Source organism: Dermacentor variabilis, chromosome 9, assembly GCF_050947875.1.
Source record: "Dermacentor variabilis isolate Ectoservices chromosome 9, ASM5094787v1, whole genome shotgun sequence".
Classification (NCBI taxonomy): Eukaryota; Metazoa; Arthropoda; class Arachnida; order Ixodida; family Ixodidae; genus Dermacentor; species Dermacentor variabilis.
This window is the reverse complement of record NC_134576.1, coordinates 131,391,176-131,407,958: the sequence shown is the minus strand read 5'-3', so window position 1 is coordinate 131,407,958 and position 16,783 is coordinate 131,391,176. Positions and strand designations below refer to the sequence as shown.

At 46.8% G+C, this 16,783-nt stretch overlaps 1 protein-coding gene across 2 annotated transcripts in view; it reads right to left on the bottom strand.

Annotated features, from left to right (window-relative positions):
• The window catches only part of LOC142557521 (cell adhesion molecule Dscam1-like), a 49,505-nt gene extending 32,722 nt beyond the window's left edge, over positions 1 to 16,783 (bottom strand). Inside the window, exon 1 of one of the 2 annotated variants that reach the window (XM_075669433.1) lies at positions 16,173 to 16,783. In XM_075669433.1, coding sequence (XP_075525548.1) covers positions 16,173 to 16,293 — 121 coding nt within the window. In that variant the 5' untranslated portion in view covers positions 16,294 to 16,783. The remainder of the gene's footprint in view (positions 1 to 16,172) is intronic. The other variant, XM_075669432.1, reaches the window with a different exon arrangement.

Sequence of the window (16,783 nt, the reverse complement as noted above, 5' to 3'; positions counted from 1 at the left end):
TAGGCAGACATATAGATATACTGATTGACAGGTAGAGACGTAGATATATAGCTAAATAGACACATAGATTACGTTGGTAGATGCATGAATCGATTGATTGATAGAGAAGTAGACTGATATGTAGATTGGTAGATGGATATGTATATAGGTGATAGCAAGATAAATTAATAGACCAGTAGATAGATAGATAGATAGATAGATAGATAGATAGATAGATAGATAGATAGATAGATAGATAGATAGATAGATAGATAGATAGATAGATAGATAGATAGATAGATAGATAGATAGATAGATAGGAACCTGGCACTGCAGCCGTTCAACCACCATGGGAATGACGCGTAGCAGACGGTTTTTTTACTATTTAACATGACTTCTTTAAAGGGACACTAAAAGAATTATTAAGTTTATTCGTAAATTTACGCTTTCGTCATAGCAAAACGGTTACTATTATCGTGAGAGGTAGCACAGCATGTCGTCCAGCTATAGGTACGGCTGTACTTGATGGCACTAAAGGTGTTTTTCTTAGTGCCCCTGTGGAACTTTAGTTATCTTTTTTGTGTGGCTTGTAGTAAGTGCTTAGCCTGCAACGACCGTATTTCGTTGCTCAATCGTCACTTCGTAGTTTCAGAATACACAGTACATTCAGCGTTAAGTTACGAGGTACAGGAAGAGTGACGCTGGTTGCTGCGTGTGTCTACTACGGAATTGTCTTTCGAAACTGCATATCTTGTTCCTTGTGCCTTGTTGCCGAATGCACTACGCATTCTGAAACAACGTACCATATCTGCAGGCCGCTTGTCATTGTAGACGTCGTGCATCCGTTGAGTTCTAGTGGGTTCTACGGAGTTCTATGTACTTCCACCCTCCGTGCATCCACTCTAATTGACGGATGTAAGTCTATCGCAGCGGGGCAACTAAGGCGTCTGAACCGCAGAGCTTCCAGTAAAATATTCTAGAGGACGCTCTGGCGGTAGTGTATATACGGGAGCTGCAAGCAGGGTGGCTCATTAAGCATGCAAATGACGGACAGTGCATGGATCTGCCTAAACTTGGTCCTGAAAGGTGAATGAAGAAAAAAGAAAGTGGATGAAAAAACAACTTGCCGCAGGCGGGGAACGATCCCACGGCTTCGCATTACGCATGCGAGAGCATCTCGCACGCGTAATGCGAAGACGTGGGATCGATCCCCACCTGCGGCAAGTTGTTTCTTCATCCACTTTCATTCCCATTAATTTATCATTTCTTTAATTCAATAAGTAAGTACAAGTAATTTCCTCTATGTTGTCCTTGGTGTCTTTGTCTGTTGACTTCTCATGATAAACTTCGTCCTTGTGGCGTCAAACGGCTTTGAGACTTTGCAAACTGATCGTTTTCAACGAAGTGTAATTGCTTTGTAAATGCAACGATTCGCAGCAAATATGCATGTGAGCAGGGTTTTAATGCATTTCTGCGTTTAAAACCTTAGCATTGCTTCGAATTTTAGGCCAAGGAAACAAGGCAGGCCAATAAAACCAGAAGAACGTCTGAAGACACAAGCACAAATGGTCAGACAAATCCGCGTACCACTAACTATGGGCGCTGTTCTGAACATTGTCAAATTTCGCCATATTGTGAAATTTGGTAATGGCGGTATTTTGAGCCAATCAGAGAGGCCATAGCAGCCCTCTGGGCCAATCAGAGCTGACAAGATGGCGAATTAGGCAATATGGCGGAATTCGGCAATGTCCAGAATAGCACGCCATCGTTCGGTGTGTTCCAATTCTGGCCAGCATCGGTGAAAGCTTACGTGGACAGCTAAAGAGACAGCCGAGACAGCTTCGAGCCCAATTAGTGGAACGCGCCTCGAAACGTCTGGAAGACGCATGGAAGACGCCTCTTCGACATGACGCCACCTCGCAGCGACGAGAAAGAGTTGAGAGGAGCAGACGTTACCTCTGTGTTTAACTCTTTGCGTCTGCGAACCTATAAGAAAAACACGACGTGACTTACGCTAAGTGTATAGGAAAGCGATTACATTTTCTTGTGCGCAGACGACCTTCCCGTCGAGTTTTGAAGCGTCCTCCTCAGCCGCCATCTTTTCGCGGCCGTATTTCAATGGGGGTGAAATGCGGAAACACATGCGTGCACTTAGATTTAGGTGCGCGTTAAAGAACCCCAGCTGGTCCAAATTTTTGGAGTCCCCCACTACGGTGTGCCTCGTAATCAGATCGAGGTTTTCACACGTAAAACCCCATAATTAATTTTTTTAGCCGCCATCTTGTCTAGACAAGAAAGTAGCCCGGATCGTTCTTGACTTCGGTGCTTTATTGGGGAAGCTGTCTTCTTTGAAGTCTTCTTCGGAATCGTAACAAGAGTTAAGATGGTCGCTGCCTGCTTAGCAGTCTACATTGCCGTCTACACGGCGAGTATTGGAACACAAGCCATTCTCTCGCTAGCTGAATGATCGCCAGCGCCACAATTCTCCCTGGTAACTCTAATAGGAGAAGATCTGTAGTCCAAACGGTTTCTCTCTGGCACAGAGAGGACGCGCGGGAGAAAGAAAAGGGCTCCTACGCCAGAAACGTGCTTCGCGTGCGGCGAAGCGTGGGCGTCGTGCCAACACGATGGGCAGGAATCGCGTTCACACGGGAAAAAAAAAATTGAGCCCGCTCGCATGCGCGGCAAACTTCGGCAGCCGCCTAAAAGGTGGTGGGCACAGCCGGGAGCCGCGTGACCACAGGGGAGGACGTGATTTCGGCCGCGGGTCGCCGACCCGTGTCGCACGTGCGAACGACGCGCAGATTTTGCGCCGATCGACGCTCGTGACAAAACACCAACTGTCACTCATACATACATACATACATACATACATACATACATACATACATACATACATACATACATACATACATACATACATACATACATACATACATACATACATACATACATACAGACACTGCATGTACAGAGACGAGCAATGCCGCCCACTTCTCAGCAAGTGTTTTAACGGCAGCTGCAGAGCAACTACAAAACGGGTTGACCGGCACCAAGTCCGGAAGTGCCAACGGGGCTCGAAGGGAAATACGAGCTTTTTGTTTGTTTGTCTTCAATACACGGACGAAGTTCGTCCGTCACGAACTTCGTCACGGTCGCTTTGCAGATCGCCTCGCACGTTTTCGTCTCACGCTTCGACGAGACCAACAACGAAGCGAGTTCGAGCCGCCTGGAACCGGCGGCGAATTGTTTTTGACGCCCGCTTTCGCATTTCGCTCCGCCGAGTCCCGAAACACGTGTTAACTGTGTTTTTCTCTCTGAACAGTACCGTGCGGTGCTGCTGACGCTAGGAGGTGTGCTGAGGTGGCCTTGGTTGGGTGCGGAGTAAAGTTTAACTGACTTTAATATGGTGAAGTTCAACATGATTCGATGTCCACTCGGGCTGTGCGAGGCGCTGTGCGGAATTGGCTCGTTTTGTAGTGTCGTCTGGTTAAGGGGAAATGAAAAAGAAATGAACGAAGACAGACAGAAAAGCATACAGAGACGGCAGGTAGATTAGATTAGATTAGATAGATAGATAGATAGATAGATAGATAGATAGATAGATAGATAGATAGATAGATAGATAGATAGATAGATAGATAGATAGATAGATAGATAGATCGGTGAACGTTGAGAACTGAGCGGCAGCCTCTGTTAATGTAAAATTGCAAAAAAAAAGAAATCTGTAATTATGCATTTGCTAAGAGCTTCAGAACACCTGTTGTAAGTATACCGATTTATTGGGAATTTTCAGACTTGTATATACCTTTTCGGGTTGCCACTCGATAATCTGGTTCGCTGAACACGCAACCAGTGCCAGCTTGGGGTCGTCCAAAAAAATAATCAAGTGAGGGGGAGTGCTTTTGTGACGACAATACACCCCCTGTGGTTCACAACGCGCACTGACTGATTCTTTCCAACTCGAGCTCCTCTACAGCTTTCACAACGTTGCACGACTTTAGGGTGCAAGCACTTTATAGATAGCAGACGTACACGCGCCCGCGCCCGCTGCCTATCAAGACGCACCCGTGGATGTTCAGGTGCGAGGGGGGTGTGAGGGGCAAGAAAATCGAAAACAACACGAACGGAAAGAAACGCGCGCACGCACCAAAAGCGTGCAGCCGTTTTGCTGCACGTGCGTGCACCCCCCGTAGCGGCCCGTCTCTTGGGCGAGGAAAAAAACAACAAAACAATTCAGCCACGCTCGTCACGCCTCAACGCCCACAGGTGTCGCCGCATTCGCCGTGAAACCCCGCAGGCCTTTCGTTTTACATTCTCTCGTCTTTAGTTTGTATGGCCCTCAGCTTGCTGCTCTGTACCTTGCGCACTCTCTCTGTCTACGCGGTCACACGCAGCCGTGTGCCGCTAGCGGGGGTGAGGAGGTGTGCCCACCCGTTGCTGTTGTTGCTGGTGGCAGCGCGCACTTGTGCCCGCGCCGCCCCATGAGTGTGCTTTTTATTGTATTTTGTTTTGTTTACTTATTATTTGTCTTTTTGTCGCACGGCGCCTCTCTAGGCACCCGGTCCGAATGCCAAGTGCGCGCATATCGAACGGGGTACTCGAACCTGCGCTGTACCCTGACTTGTTCTGGCGCTCGTCGTGAACACTTGCCGAGAGTCGATTCTGAATGATCTATCTATCTATCTATCTATCTATCTATCTATCTATCTATCTATCTATCTATCTATCTATCTGCTCTTTGTGTTCGAGTGTAAGGGTTACAAAAACTTATCGGGGTGTCGAGAATGTGAGACCGATGCGAGTGATAACGCTGCAGGAAAGCCGCGGTTGTTGCGCTTGACGCCGCAGTTGCTGTGCGAACGCACGGGACACGTACACCTGTTGCTTGTTTCGACAGTTTCCAATCATTCAATAGAAAACACCTCGCTTTTATGGGCAGCCCATGACAGCCAATGTGCAAATTTGTTGTCTCGATTTGCGCAAAAAAGTAAGTTATCATTCAGCCATGGGTCTTTCCGTGTTTGCATCCCGTTAGAACGATGCGTGGCGCTGTAAAGTATGTCGGGCTAGTGTTACTGTGTATGCTACGCCCCCTGCGGGAGCATATACAGGAACGCTATATCACGCTTCTCTCCTTCAACGAACACGACATCCTGCTCGTGCATCTGGTGAAGTGCTGCTTCCTCGTTTCACTGCACTGTCATTGTCAGGGTGTGCTAGCCTATGAAAGCAGACGTCTCTCATCTACAAGCTCCTCAGTTGACCGGGCATGCGAGTTGCGAACGGCGTTACACGAATGTACCAAATACTGCCGCCTTCTTTCTTTTTTAAACGAACTGACTCCGCACAGAACGTGCATTTCATTTTGCTTGGAATTGATGAAATGGAGTTTTCAATTCAATTCTACAGAATCGAGAAATTTGAGAAATTGAGAATCTATATTCGATTCGACATTTCGAAAGTAGCTTTCTCTCTTTTCTTTTCTTTTTTTACACCGATATTCTTATTCCATTCGATTCAGAAACCTCACTACTCGAACTCTCCTAGCCACACAACGCGGTTGCTTCGTGTACTGACAAGGCATCATCTCAAAAGAACGCGGGTGTTTTGGCACCGACGACGTATACGCGTTCGTCGTTCACCCTGACGGCCCATTGTGTGTCGCCTCCTGCTGCCGTCTTGTTCGCGTGTCTGGGAGAGTTCCTTCCGAGAAAAAAAGAAAAAGAAAAGAACGTTGCGTGAGCACGCACACTCGCCACTTGTCAGCCGCCCTCCCGAAAAGGTCAGAGGCCTCTGAAACCTCGGCGATGGTGCGCCGCGGGTTTCGGCTCCGGAGCAGCCGCATGAGTTGCACCGTTTCACTCGACGCGGCATCCTGGAAATCCTGGAAATTTAGACTACAAATCGAATGATCTTTTGTTGTTCGATTCGTATTCGATACGCGAATTCACTATTCGAGGTTGTTGGACTGTACTGAGACTCTTGTTCGAATATAAGGGATAACGACACTTAGTGGAATCACAGAGAAATCACACCGATGTGTGTGGTGACCGTTCCGAATGATCCTGTTGCGGGATAGCCACGACTGTTGCGCAGGGACATCAGTTCCAGAGCGAACGGATGGATCGGATAACTTCGGCTCAATAAATGTGCAGTCATACCAATATGGACGCGTCGAACTTGGGACAGCCTGCAGATTTGTTATCTTTATCTATAGGCACAACCATTCATTGTGTGGCCAAATTTCATTATGTTTGCATGCCTAGAAAACGAGATGCGGTATATAGTGTCACTTTGATCTACTTCAACGAACACAACTCTCCATTATAACTTGAAGCAGCGCGAAGAAGTCGACAACAGCAAGAAGACAAAGACAACAGAATAAGCGCTGAACTGCCAACTGAAAAATTTATTGAAGGACCAACCAGCTTTATAACACGTCAAAGAACGCCAACAAGGAATAGAAGTAGGCGGTTTTTAGGCAAGACGTTTCAAAATGTCTTTGCAAACGGCCTGTGATCCTTGGCCGATACGTCATCCCCCTTCCCCCCCCCCCCCCCCACCACACACACACGCATACAAAGATTACGCGCTGCTGCTCCTACGAAGAACACTATTCGGGTAACTAAAGAGGAAAATAATTTGAGCTGTAAATTACTCTTCTAAAATAAAAGAAAATTCACTAGGGTTCAGAATTGGGCGAGTTGGTATTGCATTCTAAAATTGGCACGGCGCAATATAGAAAGGAAGAAACAAGCCGAGCCGGCCGGCTCGGCTTGTTTCTTCTTTTTTATATTGCGCTGTACCATTCTTAGAAAACAAGAAAATTCTCTTTCACCTAAAGATTAAAAATTAAATTATGGGGTTTTACGTGCCAAAACCACTTTCTGATTATGAGGCACGCCGTAGTGGAGGACTCCGGAAATTTCGACCACCTGGGGTTCTTTAACGTGCGCCTAAATCTAAGTACACGGGTGTTTTCGCATTTCGCCCCCATCGAAATGCGGCCGCCATGGCCGCACCTAAAGATGATCGAGACTCGTTAAGCCAAGAAACACGCAAGATAAGATAAAATAAATGGGGATGGGTGGTCATGCCAAGGTGAGGTTCCTGCACCAACTTCCTCTGACGTCACGTATTCTGACGGCAGCTGCTGAGGTGTATAGCTGATATTTCTATCTGTAAAGCTGGACTAAATCATATTCTCAAAGAACCAAAAACTGCAGTTGGCGAGCTTCAGAATTTTTCACTGAGCCAGGGCGGCCCGAATACGAGGAAACGCGAACGTGTATGCCCTCGAATCCGTGACGTCATACACAACCTGTACGCTGAGGTTCCAACGAGAAAGAAAAGGGGGAAGAAAGGAACGTTTAGTCATAATTTTATGTTCTAGTAATCAATTAATTAGCATGGCGCAATCAACGACAAGAGTTTCGCAAGAATGTTTTATCAGTATACAAACGAAGTTGGTGTTTCTGTTTATAGTCTCGCCTTAAGTTGGTCAAGGGTTGACGCCCTGTAAGCCCACAGGTTACAGGGAATCGCTCTTACAAACAGTAGAAGAAACCACTCGTTTCGCGGCCTAATAGCGCCAACTGACTGTCCCCGCCCCCCCTTCTTTTTATTTCAGACGTTGTTTGCCACGAGGTATAAGCTATGGTAATTTTTTGCTTTTCGTTGACTTGATCGCCAACACTTCGTGATTCATGCGTTACTGTAACTGATGCCATGCTTTTGTACCGTGTAGCGAAGATGTCTGTATTTAATTTCAGCCACATACCTGCGCTGTAAAATAATTTACGCCTTTAAATCTGAAAAAGGGTCTAAACGTGTCTATAACTCACACCCTTAGGGTGTGGTTTACATGACCGACACCCTAAGGGTGTGAGTTAGACACGGTTACACCCTTTTTTACATTTAAGGGTGTAAATTATTTTACAGTGCCATGGGTCTTTTACAAGGTGCGCGCCAGAATATACGCGTACGAACGCTTTCGCATTACGCCCCCGCGATACCTGACCTGGATTCCCTGACATACCTGTAGTAGACGCGAGACCGACATGTATAGAGGCCCGCAGGCGAATATCTGTATCTTGAATACAGGCGTATTTACAACGGCTCCCACCATCACCGATACGCATCCGGAGACATGACCATGGCCTGGTAATCGAAGTGGCGACCGCCTGCAGTGCAGAGGGCAGGTAACTGGGAGGACGACTATGGCGCAAAAATCCAAACCAGAATTGCGCAACATTCTTCACAAGACTCTGCTTTCATTTAATTGGCGAGATTAAAAGGATGGTTGATTATAATACCAGCAGAGAAAACGAAGGCTGATGTTTCGTTTCTTGCATTTCGCGTCTTCCGGCTTCTTTTAGAATTCGCCGTAGTCCTTTGTCTAATCGATAAGCACTTAAGCAGACGCGAGCAGGTACTCTCGAAGTCCGCGACGACACAGGCCAACACCACCTAGACAGCACAAGGCCTCTTCACTTCGATCCATGACGTCATGCTGCTGGGCCGAAATTTCCATTGCCAAGGCTGGCGTGACGATCGAAAGCGGTGACGTCAAAATCACCGCGGCTAACTCGAGAGCATACCCATTAGATCTTATGGCAGTCGGGCCAGTAGCATGACGTCATGGATGCGACTGAATAGGCCTTGTGCTATCTAGGTGGTGTTGCGCGGGCGTCTATACGACGTGACGCCGCTACTTGTCTTTCGTTCGAACTGGAGCCTTATATGGCTTACCAACCCTACTGAAAAATCTCGCACGCATGCCCCGTGTACCCTGTGTGAACAATCCAATATGGGCCTATAGTACCCTGTATGATGACCTGTATGTTCCCACATAAACCAACATGGTGGTCACATATATAGGATTATGCATATAGGGCATATTGATATTTTCCAATAACGTTTCCCATGTCCCACGAGTCTAAATTGAATATAAAGTTTCGACTTCACATTTCTCTTCAGCATCTCTTTGTGGCAAGTTCCAAAGACCGGCGGAAACTTAGTAAGATTGTCCTGAGTGGATAAATAAAGGAGAAGAATCAGCCATATGTGAACGGGAATCGTGTTGGCACGTCAGCCAAGAAACCACGAAGTCACCCATAGGAAGGAGGAGAACACGGAAGTGGTAATAAAAATTGTATAGAACAGATCGTCATTCAGGCGCGCACGAAAGGATCCTACGCACGCTGGCCCGCGTAAAATGTATAATCGTGTAGCGATCTACGCGCGTGTGTGTATACACGCCCGTCTTTCTTTCTGCGCGCGGTTGGCCGGCAGCGTGGGAAGAGCTGGTATGTACTATAGGAAGTGGCGCGCGGGGGTCGCGCTGGCACGTTTCCCGCCAAATAGCTCGCTTTGGCGCCAAAAAATTCCCGCGCTTTCTTATTTGAACCTTTCTTTTTTTCTGTCGTGCTGCCGCGGTTTCGGGTCTCGGTTGGCTGCGACGTTCGTGCCTTGACCGGGTATGCACCAAGGTGGCAGAAGGTCCCCGCGGGGAGACGAAAATACGAATGGGGGACAAAAATAAGGAGGGAAGAGTGGGCGGGAGGCAATAGACAGACGGTGGCGCCGACCTAGCGGTGGAGCAGAAAAATAAATTTTTCGGGCGTTTCGTCACCGTACTGCCGATAGCTGGCTGCGAGACGATGTCTTTTTTCTTCTTTTTTTTTTCTTTTTTTGCGTGAGCGTTCCGCGCGCTCTCTTTTGAATTAAGTGCACAAATCTATGCCAGTATACAGTCCAAACTGAGAATTTTGAGTTCGTTGCATGATTACGCACCTAGCTTGCACCAGCCAGGCAACACTGCTGCTCTAACCAGTAAACATTGCACGAATGGGATGGACAGTGGCAGAGAGAGAGAGAGAGAGAGAGACTCAGCGGCCTTGAGCCAATGACTACGCTAAGCATCTCCACAGCAATATACCTCTTCACGCGAACCAACAATCACTAAATCGAACCAATCTTTCACATAAGCAATGCTCAAGATTGGTCTTGAATAAACTTGAACGCTGTTGGTTGATTTGTGTCGCCGCAAGCGATGAAATTCGCCCAATGCTTTATTTTCGTTTCCGAATCTTCGAACGTGATGTAACAAGGAGCACTAGATGCTACAAGCAGTCGTGATGCTTCAAGGAACCGTCATGTTGTACGGGTTACCCGCCGGGAGTGCCTTATGCGATCCGCTGTCCGCTGTCGCGGACAGCCAATTTTGTATGCGAACATCCCCTGGACTGTTCCGGCCTCGGCGGCTTCAATCCACGGTTCCAGCTTTGATGTCCCCGCTGCCTCAATTCAGTGCCATGGATATGGTGCGCCGCACGCTTTATTACGATCTCAGGTGCTCTCCTGATAATGAGGCATCCATTTGCCGGTTATACAGGTGCCCTCCTGGAGCAGTACAGTTGCAATGACCCCAGTCCACGCCCGGTGACAGGGGCGGCCATTGTCACCGGATTACGGCGAGACGAAATATATCCGATGACACAGTATGTCCAACTAGTCTGAAGACATACACTATTGGACATTCCGTCTTGTTGTACATTCGGACCGCAAGACAATGAGCAAAACGAGAACAAGGTGAACGCAGGAGCAAACGCTTCGACAAGTGTACTTGTCTTCTTCAAGGCGACATAATATATGTCGCCTTGAAGAAGACAATGTCGCCTTGAGGAAGACAAGTCCACATGTCGAAACGTTGGCCCCTGCTTTCACCTTGTTCTCGTTTTGCTCATCGTCTTGAATTTCCATCTCCCGCCTTCCCTGTGTTTTCCCTGGATTCAGACAGCGAGCAGTTTCTAAAGGGATGCTCATTATCACCTTCATCGTCATCATCATCACCTCAGGGTTTCCGACAGCTGCCGCTAGGGTGCTGACCAAAATGAGGCGTCCCTCCAAACGAGAAGACAGCGATAGACGCTGTCCATCGGACTATCGCTCGTCTGAGTGTCTTAAGCACCAATATCAGGCGTGGGAAAAATGTTCGCGCTTCTGATCTCGAGCTCGATCACGTGACGAGCATACGCACTTACCCATTGTCGGAATATTGGACACTCTTGCCATCTGACATGCGATCGGAACTGTGACCGCGTTTGCGCCGCTAGTCCCTCAAATTTCGCTTTCACTGCTCCCTGTCTCTATGTTACGGCGGTTCTACTGTGGAAAGCTTCAGCACAAGGTGCCTGTATTGTATACGGGGTGTTGTATTTTTTATACCACACCAAAATGTCTTAAAATAATTATCATCATCATCTGCATATTTTTTACGCCCACTGCAGGACGAAGGCCTCTCGTAGCGAGCTCTCCAGTTACCCCTGTCATGGACCAGCTGATTCCAACTCGCGCCTGCAAAGTCCACAGTTTCATCACCCCATTTAATTTTCTGCCGTCCTCGACTGCGTTTCCCCTGCCTTGGCAACCATTCCGTAACTCCGGTGATCCGCCAGTTATCTTCCCTACGCATTGCATGGCCTGCCCAGCTCCGTCCTCATGTCGTAATGTCAACTAGAATATCAACTATCGTTGGTTGATATCTGATTGAAATGGCTCTCTTCCTGTCTCTTAACGTTACGTCTAACACTTTTCGTTCCATCGCTCTTTCCGCGGTCTTTAATTTGTTCTCGAGCTTCTGTATTGTTAACCTGCCCCTATGTTGTTACGTATCCCGTGGCAAACAACGTAATTGTAATCATTTGGCTGGATTATTCGAAGCGGTGAACATTACTCGTTCGAGAAATCAAAATGCACAATTGATTAAAAATTAAAAAAAAACACGAATTAACTGTTCTTAAATAGAATTACTTAACAGCACGTATTGCAATTTACTAATTGTATCCGGTGAGCTTGCAAGACATATCCACTTCGAACAAATTGTAAGGATCGCGTGGGTTTCGAGACGTGTGCCGTGAAACTTGCGGCACAAATGCACTATTGTTCCATTTACTTTTTTTTTAACAAACCGCCATTTTATGCACTGAAACACAAACATAACCGAAACGCCCATGTATTTCGTTGGACGCTTTGGGAACGAATATCTCGACATCGCTGTCATCCTGAAAAACTCCTTCCGTGTGGATACGCCGGCCTTGCGAAACTCACCGGCTACGATTCGTTAATCGCAACACGTGCAGCGAAGTAATTAATTAAGAAAGTGAATTAGTGAACGTGTGTTGGTCATGCATTACGCGTCTTCTCGTGCAAGTCATGGCCGCGCCTTATCGAGTAATCCACGTAGCTCAATGGCTACAATTATGCCCTCTGTCAGGTAATTGTTAAAACAAAAAAAGAAAAACCATCCGGTATAGTGACATGTGGTACCCCTATAGAGACATGTGATCGAACTCAAAGCTTTAGGTCCGTACTCCCACAGAACTTACTGGCCTTACTGGCGTTATTAAGGTTCCTGCGGTCTGCGGGGCTTCACGATAGACTGTATAAGAACGTCGCCCCCTACTGCTCTGTTGTGTACGCGGTTTGGTCTTACTCGTCTCTATCTCTTTCTACATCCCCCTTCCGCTCTCTTTCTCTTTTTATCACCCTTCCCCCGTGCAGGGTAGCCAATCGGAACTGCCTCTGGTTAACCTTCCTGCCTTTCTATGCATCCTTCTCTCTCTCTCTCTTGTGATAAATTAAACGATGAACGCTTCATTGCGTGTGTGTATCCGTAAAAAGTGTGAACTTCCCTCCTGCTTCTCATCTTTCAGTCCCCCTTCCCCAGTGCAGGATAGCCGATTCCATTGGGCGCAGACTGGTTAACCTCCCTGCCTTTTCCTTATCACTTCTCTCTTTCTCTCTCTCAGCACCAGGCGCATGTGTGTGTACCTTCTCGAGGGGCTTCGCGTTCATATGTGCAGCACAGTCAGGTGAGTCGACCCTCGAATAATGCTCGTGCTTTCCAAGGCCACCTTTACAGCAGGAGCACCGTGGAAGCAGAGCCAATGGACGCCGTACTTGGGCTTGTGCACCGGTGACACGTGCGGCAATGTGCTGACGTTCATCGCGTTGTTCATGTTCACCTGCTGGAAGGTGCCTTTCTGACTGGCACCGAAAAACATTATCCCCTCTTTAGATATCCGCAGCTTTTATGAAATACTTTTGAACGCATACACGTATACGCCACGTTCGACTTCCACATCCACATCATCATCATCATCATCATCATCATCATCTATGTCCACTGCAGGACGGAGGCCTCTCCCTGCGATCTCCAATTACCCCTGTCCTGCGCAAACTGATTCCAACTAGCACCCGCAAATTTCCCAATTTCGTCGCCCCACCTAGTCTTCTGCCATTCTCTACTGCGCTTCCCTTCTCTTGGTACCCATTCTCTCAACCTAATGGTCCAACGGTCATATATACGTATATACGCGTGGAAAGGCTTCGACGTAAAACCACGGGAAACTCGATTGAATTTTTTGTTTGCTGAAGAACACGTTCGTGCTGGCCGTCCTTCTGCTGGAGGATCCCGTTTAGCAGGGACCTGCGTTCGTGCTATACATCTGATTTGCATCTCCGCGCAGATAGACAACAAACGGATCTCGTGCTCCTCACGCCTGTGTATCACCACCCAGAGACAGCGCTGTCCGGGAGCCTATCGCGAGCTTGTCAGCGACGTATTGTTCCAGAGCTGCAGTCTCGACGGTCCTTTTTGGGAGGACGCTAACGGGATTTCACTAATGAGAGCTATAGCGATATGGGCTGCTTGTTCGAGCAAAGTCCTCGCCGCACGCTTTTCTCACACACAGTGCACATATAGCCAAAGTTTTACCCGAAATTGCGTTTGCTATAGCTTATCAGATATATGAAAAAGAAAGAAAGAAATGTCATCAGGCTTCAGCAATCAAAGATTACAAAAAAGAAAAAAGGCAGACTTAACTCCACATCTACGTAACACGAAGCTTCCTTGGTTGTGACTGGCTTGTGAAGCATGCATATGTGTGTGTAATATCACGCGCGCTTTTCGAGGTATTCTAATATTAGTATTAAAGCGCCGCATGTTACACGAAGAACTGATTTTATTTGCCGTGAACTGTAGACATAGTGGATATTATATAACACTCATTTACATGCCGTTCATCATATTTATGTTATTTATTGACATATTCAGAGGGTGACCCATAGTGTCGTGTGGCACTCTTGGTGTTTCTAATGCGTTAGCTTCTTCTGTGATGCGACTGCGACTTCTGTGATGCGACTTCTGATGCTATATATATATATATATATATATATATATATATATATATATATATATATATATATATATACATATATATACGCCTGCGTGAATACCAGCCATTCTCATTGTTGTCTGCAACGAGCGCTTTCTCTTATGCATGCATGCGAAGTGAAACGTCTGTACTTGCGCGGGCTTCGTCAGCATAAGACGCGCGCTGGTTGATCCAATTAAGTGCCTATTTCGGCATCATCGCGGAGGTGCAACTCTCGCTTGCATGATTTCGGGCAGCCGGTCGCAGAAAGGCGACTACGGCGTATGTCACAACCGATAAGTCTCCCGATCTTCTGTTCCTTCTCTTTTTCCTCCTTCTCGGTGCTTTTACCTTTCGTGCTGTATCATGTGCAAATACGTTTGCTCGCCACCCCAGCAGGGACTCTCGATCATTGTTCTTCGGCGTTTTTTTTTTTTTTGTCCTTTGCGTTCGAGAACGCGACCTTCCTCTTTGGTCGTTATTTGTCGTTCGTTTTTTTTTCTTCAGAAACTTTGTTAAATGGTATACGAAACGAAACAAGAGAAACGAAAGAAAACAATGTGGTGTGCGCAGATCGGCAGTTAAATTGATCGTTACACTGGGAGTTGGGACACCAATAAAAAAAAAACCTGGTTCATTTTCATTTTCCTCTATTTGATCGTATCCTTCTAAGATGTTTTCTCAATTGCATCACTTGGGGGCATGTTCCCTGGCAAAACAGCTCAATACTATTTTAGAAGGAGTTTTACCTCCGAAACTCCTGTATCTTTTCGTTTGGTATATCCACTCAAGTTATTTTGATTGGGTACAGGTTGCAGCATATGAATAAAAAAAGTTATAATTTACCAATTAAATGTCAGAATAATTTTTTTTACTTGAGCAACCAATCTTATTGTTTATGAAAATCGCCGAAACTTCGGAAAAATAAAGTTTCAACTGTAACACAACACACACACACACACACACACACACACACACACACACACACACACACACACACACACACACACACACACACACACACACACACACACACACACACACACACACACACACACACACACACACACACACACACACACACCTAAACCGCATCTATTGGAAAATCTAAAGCGGTAAAAATAACTACATTGTACACCGCTCCGAATTACACCAATAATTTGTGAATACGTCCGTTGCAAAACTTATATAAGCAATGGAACCATTTCACGTCCTCGTAAATTAATACACCATAGCTGTTTGCTTTAGAATAGCGAGTTAGATAATTGTTATATCCGTTTTAGGTGCAGGGTACGGGAGTTGCTAACTCGTGTGTCATTTTTTTTTTAGCTTACGTATTTTATGCAGTTACGGATTTATAATAGAGGCCCTAAATCAAGAACTTTCGAAATTTGTTTGAACCTTTAGTTTTCGCTGTTAATTGCAACAAACTTCGTTGAAATCTCTTCTCTATTTCTCTTCAGCTGAAGCAATTGGCAAAAGCACGTGTGCATGACTCTATGGCATATTTAACTGACGGTTTCGGTCAATTCTTGCAGTCATAGTATATAATGTTGCGCAAGACAGTTTTAAAGTATTACGAGAATAAAAGCATGTTATCAGGCTTTCCTGTCTGATATGTTGGAGGGGAGAAATCGTATCGGTGGCCATTCCCTACACCAAATTTGGTTACGTTTGCTGCAGTTAAAAGAAAAAGATCAAATTGTATACGGAGTATATTTTATTATTAGGGTATAATTTTCTTAAACAAAAAATTGCTGAAAGTCGCAAAACTGCCCTTTCTCCTCTTTATTCAGCTCATAAATGAAAGAAGTTTATTTCAAATTGGTTCAGCGCTTTTCTAATGAAAGTACTTCTGCGTTGCGAATGTATTCGCATAGGTGAATTGGAATTGACCTTCGAAGCGCTGCAGAATCGCACTGAGGAGACACGTAGAACGTGCCATTAATACTCCACCAGATGAACACTCACCAGTTGCAGCAGCGACATCGGCACCGAGGAACGCGAGGACGAAGCAGACGACGCAGGCCCAAAATAACAGTCCACCGGCCGGAGCATGGGCCGTCTGCTTACGCCGGACCAGCCAGCGCATCACGAAGGCGGCGCGCGCAGTAGCAGACGACGGCGCTCGGCCTCTTTGCGGCTGGCCACTCGCAAAACTATACAAACTTCACTCGGGTGACACACACGCACACACAACACGCACGCACTACGGCCACACTTCCCGCAGCAGGACGCCCACCGGCTCTGCTCGAACAGGTGGACGCAGCGGCGTCTCGTTACGACGTCGATAGTCGTTCATTCTCCCAGGGGTCCGCCGAGATATCGAATCGAGCCCGAACGAAATGGTCGTCTGCTGGACGCCCCTTCGTCGCTTCGCGGGCACAGCATAACAATCAAAAGGCAGCCGTGCGCGGGCGCGAGCTTCCGTTCGCTTGTGAGGTCGCCGTCGTGCGCGACGGTGTGTACGCCAGCGGGCTCGGCGTTTCGTCTAGCAGGAGGCGGTGCCCTGTGGTGACGACTGTTCGTTCATTTTTTAGCGCGCGCGCGGAGGCGTGGGTTCCTCCGCTAAATCGGGTATC